The 5,325-nt window shown below is 32.0% G+C and overlaps 2 protein-coding genes across 2 annotated transcripts; both read right to left on the bottom strand.

Moving 5' to 3' along the window:
* Positions 1-210: 210 nt before the first annotated feature.
* On the bottom strand, positions 211-2,805 carry LOC127101890 (uncharacterized). The gene is made up of 3 exons (XM_051039321.1): positions 2,609-2,805; positions 654-804; positions 211-561 (listed from the first exon to the last, which is right to left on the bottom strand). Exons 1-3 carry the CDS (start codon positions 2,803-2,805, stop codon positions 211-213), a joined length of 699 nt encoding a protein of 232 aa, XP_050895278.1.
* Positions 2,385-4,231, bottom strand: LOC127107376 (aldehyde dehydrogenase family 3 member H1-like). Its single transcript, XM_051044659.1, has 7 exons — positions 4,025-4,231; positions 3,846-3,914; positions 3,657-3,753; positions 3,255-3,461; positions 2,862-3,157; positions 2,609-2,781; positions 2,385-2,532 (listed from the first exon to the last, which is right to left on the bottom strand). The coding sequence occupies exons 1-5, from the start codon at positions 4,223-4,225 to the stop codon at positions 2,988-2,990; spliced, it is 744 nt and encodes a 247-aa protein (XP_050900616.1). The 5' UTR covers positions 4,226-4,231; the 3' UTR covers positions 2,385-2,532; positions 2,609-2,781; positions 2,862-2,987.
* Positions 4,232-5,325: the final 1,094 nt, after the last annotated feature.

Genomic DNA, 5,325 nt, shown 5'->3' with positions numbered 1-5,325 from the left:
ATTCATGTAAGAAAAAAATTCAACCACTTTGTTCATGTAACTTGTACCAATAAATCATTCATGGAACAAAAATATATCTACATGCTGTATCAAGTGAACATTAATTAAATTAATTTTTTTCTAATTTTTAGTAGATTAATTGTATCCAGTTACGCATACCTCTTTTATAAACATCTCTTTAGGCCTCTCGGAGCGGAGCTCCAATTGCATCTATTGTAGGAGTTTCATTCCTTGTTGGATTTGAGCTCTCTCCTCTTGCATCTCTTTTTGCATTTGTTGTTGGAGCTCTGTTCTTTGTTGTTGGAGATGTTTTTGTAATTTATGTTGGAAATCTATATTCATTTTTTGCTCCAAGGCTTGAAGGTGGGCTAGAAGGTCATCTTGAGAGACACCTCCTAAGGTGGAGCGTGAACTTTTTCCATAGAATTTCTTAAAGCCCACACCCCTAGGAGCAGTGCGGATCCGACCAGGGTGTTCATTTATTCCAAGGGCAACAGTCAAGATATCGTCACGCCCTTCAAAGACAATAGTACCTTGTGTATTTTTTTCCACTAACTCTCCCTAAAACATTTAGATACATATAAAAATGATGTAAAATGATTACTAAGTTATGAATGAAATTTAAATTTATCAATAAATCTTTTATTACTTACAATCTTAGATGCTACTAAGTTTGTTGCCTCAGATGTAAAATTTCCCGATGGCTTCTGTCGAGCCATCAACCATGCCTCATATCGCTTTAGTTCGGGAGGGTCAACCATCAAACTTTCATCACCTTTGGCCTCTTCAATCACAGTTAGCAAACTAATTTTACAAACTCAGAAGCAAAACTAGCGAACAACGCTGAATTATAACAAACACTTGGTTCTAATTTCCAAACTGAAAACTAAATACTATTGTTTAAGGTTGAAAAGATAATAAAAACCTTTCCCTGTTATACTCCTTTTTATTTCCTTTTCTTTTGGATATCATGCATCTCATTAAATAGTGTATTAAAATCAACATGAAAGGAAGTAAAAACAAAAATAAAAGTGATTCAAAAAAGGTGTTCAAAATGACAATCTGAACCAATGCACAAAACAATCAACACAACCAATGCACAAAACAATCAACACAACATCAAATATGCATATCAAAGAAACATTAAATCAGTGAGGTATGAGTTTATTTAACACATCAGTTAAAAAATTTCAAGAGCATCCGGACAGGGGATGAAAGAATTTTTAAATGAAGTGGAGGTCATTTATAAGTTTCAACATGGTGACCTTGTTAGACTTCTAGGCTGCTGCAATGAAGCAGAAGAAAATATCTGGGTAGTTTTAATGCTTCATAGTGAGACTATGAATATTCTTCCTCCATGGAAACCAGCATACATTCAAAGTCAGACACTAACAGCTTCTCAGTTGCTCTCCATCAATGATGTTACATTGTCAAATTTTGAAGGCAGAAAGGTATAGAGTTCATATTTTAATTAGAACAATATTTTTCATTTAACGTACACTTGAAATTCTGCAATTTTTCTGGATAACTACATCTGAAGTGACCTTAAGTGCAGCAGGAATATTTAATTCATGTGGCATGGCAAAGGCCCAAATTCATATAAGCAGGTAAAGTATTTCACTGTATTCATTCATGAAGAGATTCATTATGCAGACCAGAACAATATCATTGGAGTGAAGGCATTTTAATTAGTTTATTCATGAGAGGTTCATTATGCATCCCATTTTAATTAGTTGAGCTAACACAACTCTTAATATTTAAAGAATGGAAAAAATGAGATTGAATATATATTTATTTACAAGGGACAGTATGTAGACAAAATATATATTAAAAGAAAGGTTATTTTTGAAATCCTTTTGAGACTTGAGGCTATTGTTGGTATGAGTTCTAGCTTCCTGGTTGTCCTTTTTTGAATCTAATGAATCTATGTATTATGTATAAATTATGAGCAGAATGTTCCTGGAATTTTGTTATAAGTTTTTAACCATTTAGCTCAATTTTGAATAACTTAAAAAAATTTAAATAGATTGGCACTTTTAACCAAATTATGTATTATGTATTATGTATAAATTATGAGCAGAATGTTCCTATATGTGAGAGAGCATTGTCAAACATCACAATTATAGTATTCCTTATCAGAATAATACTACTTTAACCAAATTTAGAGAGTAACACTACAGCATGGTTTTGAAATAGAAAGTTCATGAAAGAGCAATTTGCCAAACAACTACTTACAAGCTATAAGCAGTACTTCATGATTAAAATTTCAAGTTTCATCAACTCATTACTGGAAATCAAAATGGTTACAAACTTATAACAATAAAACTCTAGCTTCATATCAGGCATTGGAAGTTTTACTGTAAAAAATAACCAAAGAAGACAGATGAAATTTGAACTAAATGACATAAAATGAGTTCTTTTTTGTGTGCTTTTATTCTTACCGTGACTATCGGAAGCAATGGACCAAAGATTTCCTCACTCATTATCAGAGAATCTTGTGGAACGTCTAATAAAATAGTTGGAGCAATCCTCCTGTAATTTGCTTGTGTCAAAATCCATTGAATTTCACTATCTTAAACTCAAAATAAGAAACAAGATGAGAGCTTACAATTTGCTTTCATCCTTTTCACCTCCATAAACAATCTTGCCAGAAACCTTATCGTCGTCCAAGAACTTTAACAAGCGAGCAAAGTGGTTAGAGTTCACAATGCGCGACAAATCGTTGGATTCTATTGGGTTCTTTCCAAAACAGTTTTCCAATTCAGTCTTTAACGCGTCTACCTGGAAATGAGAAGCACCAACCATTAGATACACACAGACAAAGATTTACAACTCTTGATTACACAAAGAAAATTTCATACCAATTTCGGAGCAAATTCTTTTGTTGTTATAAGATAATCAGGAGAAATGCAGGCTTGTCCATTGTTACAGCCCCATTTGCCAGAAATGATCCGTCTTGCAGCAACCTTGTGAATACAAACACGGTTTTAGTCAATAGATAAACTCAAACTAATCAACACAAACTCGGCCTTACTCAATACCTCTAAATAGACATTTGAATCAACAACAGTTGGAGATTTTCCTCCAAGTTCAAGAACAACTGGTGTAAGGTGTTTTGCAGCAGCAGCCATCACTATCCGTCCCACTTTTCCATTACCTAATATATTCAAGAATTACTTATGCTAGTACCATTTTTTGTTCAAAACTCGCAGCCATCCATGAAAAACAGATCAATAATAACAAACAAGACAAACCTGTGTAGAAAATTTTGTCCCACTTTTGTTGCAACAAGGCAGTAGTTTCATCCACCGCTCCTTCCACAACTCTTATAGACGAGTTATCCAAGTACTCCCCTAACAATTTCGCCAGCAGTGAAGATGAAGCCGGAGCAATTTCTGATGGTTTTAGAACCACAGCATTACCAGCTGCTATAGCTCCGACAACTGGATCAAGGGACAACACTAGAAAGACAAAGAATAATACTAATATTATATTCTTCATAGATCATCATCAAAGAAACAATAAGCTGAAAATATCAACTAAAAAACATTTTAATACTAACATATAGATTATTATCATATAAATTATCTATATGTTGTTTGTATAATTACAGATAAATTCAAATAAGTCAATCCAATCGGCTCAAGTCGACTTACAAAATGGATAGTTCCACGCGGAGATGACTAACACAACACCAAGTGGTTCAGGTATGATTTCAGCCGAAGACGGAAAAGTTGTGATTGAAGTTTTAGCCTGAAATAATTAAAGAAACTTCATATGATATATCAAATAAACTAACAATATATATAAGCAATATAAATGTAGAAATTAAAGTAAAAAATAACCTTTTCTGGTGTCATCCATTGTTTCAATTCCCTGAGCACGAGTTCACATGAGTTTTTAAACATACCAATCTGCAAAACAAAATCGCATCGGTTAATTAAGAGTTGAACAACACTTACTCTGTAATTGAGGAAGATAACTTTCATGATTTGAATTAACTTAAGCATGAAGATAACATTACCTCGTAGACGACCGTTTCGAGTGGCGGTTTAGCAAGGTCAGAACGAAGAGCATCAACGATTTCATCCTCTCGTTCAGCCATCATTTTCAAAAGAGCCTTCACCTGCGATATTCTCCATTCGTAACTTCGCGTCTTACCGGAACTGAAACTCACCCTCAGTTCCTTCACCAGCGACGACGCGGCTTCTCCGTCAAACACCATCTTTTTTCTGTGTGTGTGACTCGTCTCCCATTATTACTATTGTTTTGGAACATGAGAAGTCATGGTTATATTTTAGGCGGTAATGATAAATTGTACTTAGGGATTCCTAAATTTACACCCTATTTTAATATAACGGGTTTAATATAAATTTAGTCATTTATATTGTTATAATTATACACCCTATTTTTAAATATAGGGTGTCTATTGTTATATTAATATTCCAAAATTTACACTCTATTTTAATATAACGGGTTTAATATAAATTTAGTCATTTATATTGTTATAATTATACACCCTATTTTTATATATAGGGTGTCTATTGTTATATATTAATATTAAAATTTATTATTTTTTTAAGAAAATTTAAGATTAAACAAATAAGAATAATAAAAGTTATTGTTTAAGGCACGAATATTTTATTTTTATTTTTAAATTTACACCCTTTTTTTGAATATCAGGTGTAATATAGAGTTGATAATAAATAATATTTGAATTTACACCCGTTATTTAAAAATAGGGTGTCTATTGTTACGTACTAAAATTCAAAATAAGACTTTATTTACAAAACTGCCACCGCATTTGCTTTTTACACCCGTTTTTTGTAAAACGGGTGTAAATTTACAAATTATATTATTCTTTTTGTACTAGTGACATAAATAGGAAAGAATTATATAAAAAGAAATCATGTGCTCATGAATTGTTAGGTCTCCTATGAAAGTGACAAGTCAAGCATTTTAAGGTGGTGAGGATAACATTGAATATCCTAAGAGTTTATTCAGCTCACACTTTTAAAGATTGTATATATATTTTAAAGTTTATTGAGGATAATTTTACGCATGCGGTAACCTTCTCTGAAAAAAGAAAAAGAAGCAAAAAAAATTCATAAAATCATCATTTAATTTTAGAGAAAATTGCAAACCCTTCCAATTGTAATTTTTAAACTATAAAATTAAAAACTCTCTCGATTACAATTTTTGAATGGAAAAATTAAAAACTATCTCAATTACAATTTTTGAACGGAAAAATTGTATTTTATCTATCGATTACAATTTTTGGACGGAAAAATTGCAAATCCTCTCAATAAACTATTTTTGAATGGA

This window comes from Lathyrus oleraceus, chromosome 7, assembly GCF_024323335.1.
Source record: "Lathyrus oleraceus cultivar Zhongwan6 chromosome 7, CAAS_Psat_ZW6_1.0, whole genome shotgun sequence".
Lineage (NCBI taxonomy): Eukaryota > Viridiplantae > Streptophyta > Magnoliopsida > Fabales > Fabaceae > Lathyrus > Lathyrus oleraceus.
The sequence above is the reverse complement of the archived record's forward strand: the minus strand, read 5'-3'. Positions and strand labels throughout refer to the sequence as shown.

Excerpts from the sequence above, each read along its gene's own strand:
- LOC127101890 (XM_051039321.1), bottom strand. The coding sequence starts at position 2,805 with ATGGTTGGTGCTTCTCATTTCCAGGTAGACGCGTTAAAGACTGAATTG. Across the intron at positions 805-2,608 it reads GAAAAGGATGAAAGCAAATT|TTTGCTAACTGTGATTGAAG; the intron begins GTAAGCTCTCAT and ends TTGTAAAATTAG. Across the intron at positions 562-653 it reads ACTTAGTAGCATCTAAGATT|GGAGAGTTAGTGGAAAAAAA; the intron begins GTAAGTAATAAA and ends TAAATGTTTTAG.
- LOC127107376 (XM_051044659.1), bottom strand. The coding sequence starts at position 4,225 with ATGGTGTTTGACGGAGAAGCCGCGTCGTCGCTGGTGAAGGAACTGAGG. Across the intron at positions 3,915-4,024 it reads TCGAAACGGTCGTCTACGAG|ATTGGTATGTTTAAAAACTC; the intron begins GTAATGTTATCT and ends TTTGTTTTGCAG. Across the intron at positions 3,754-3,845 it reads AATGGATGACACCAGAAAAG|GCTAAAACTTCAATCACAAC; the intron begins GTTATTTTTTAC and ends TAATTATTTCAG.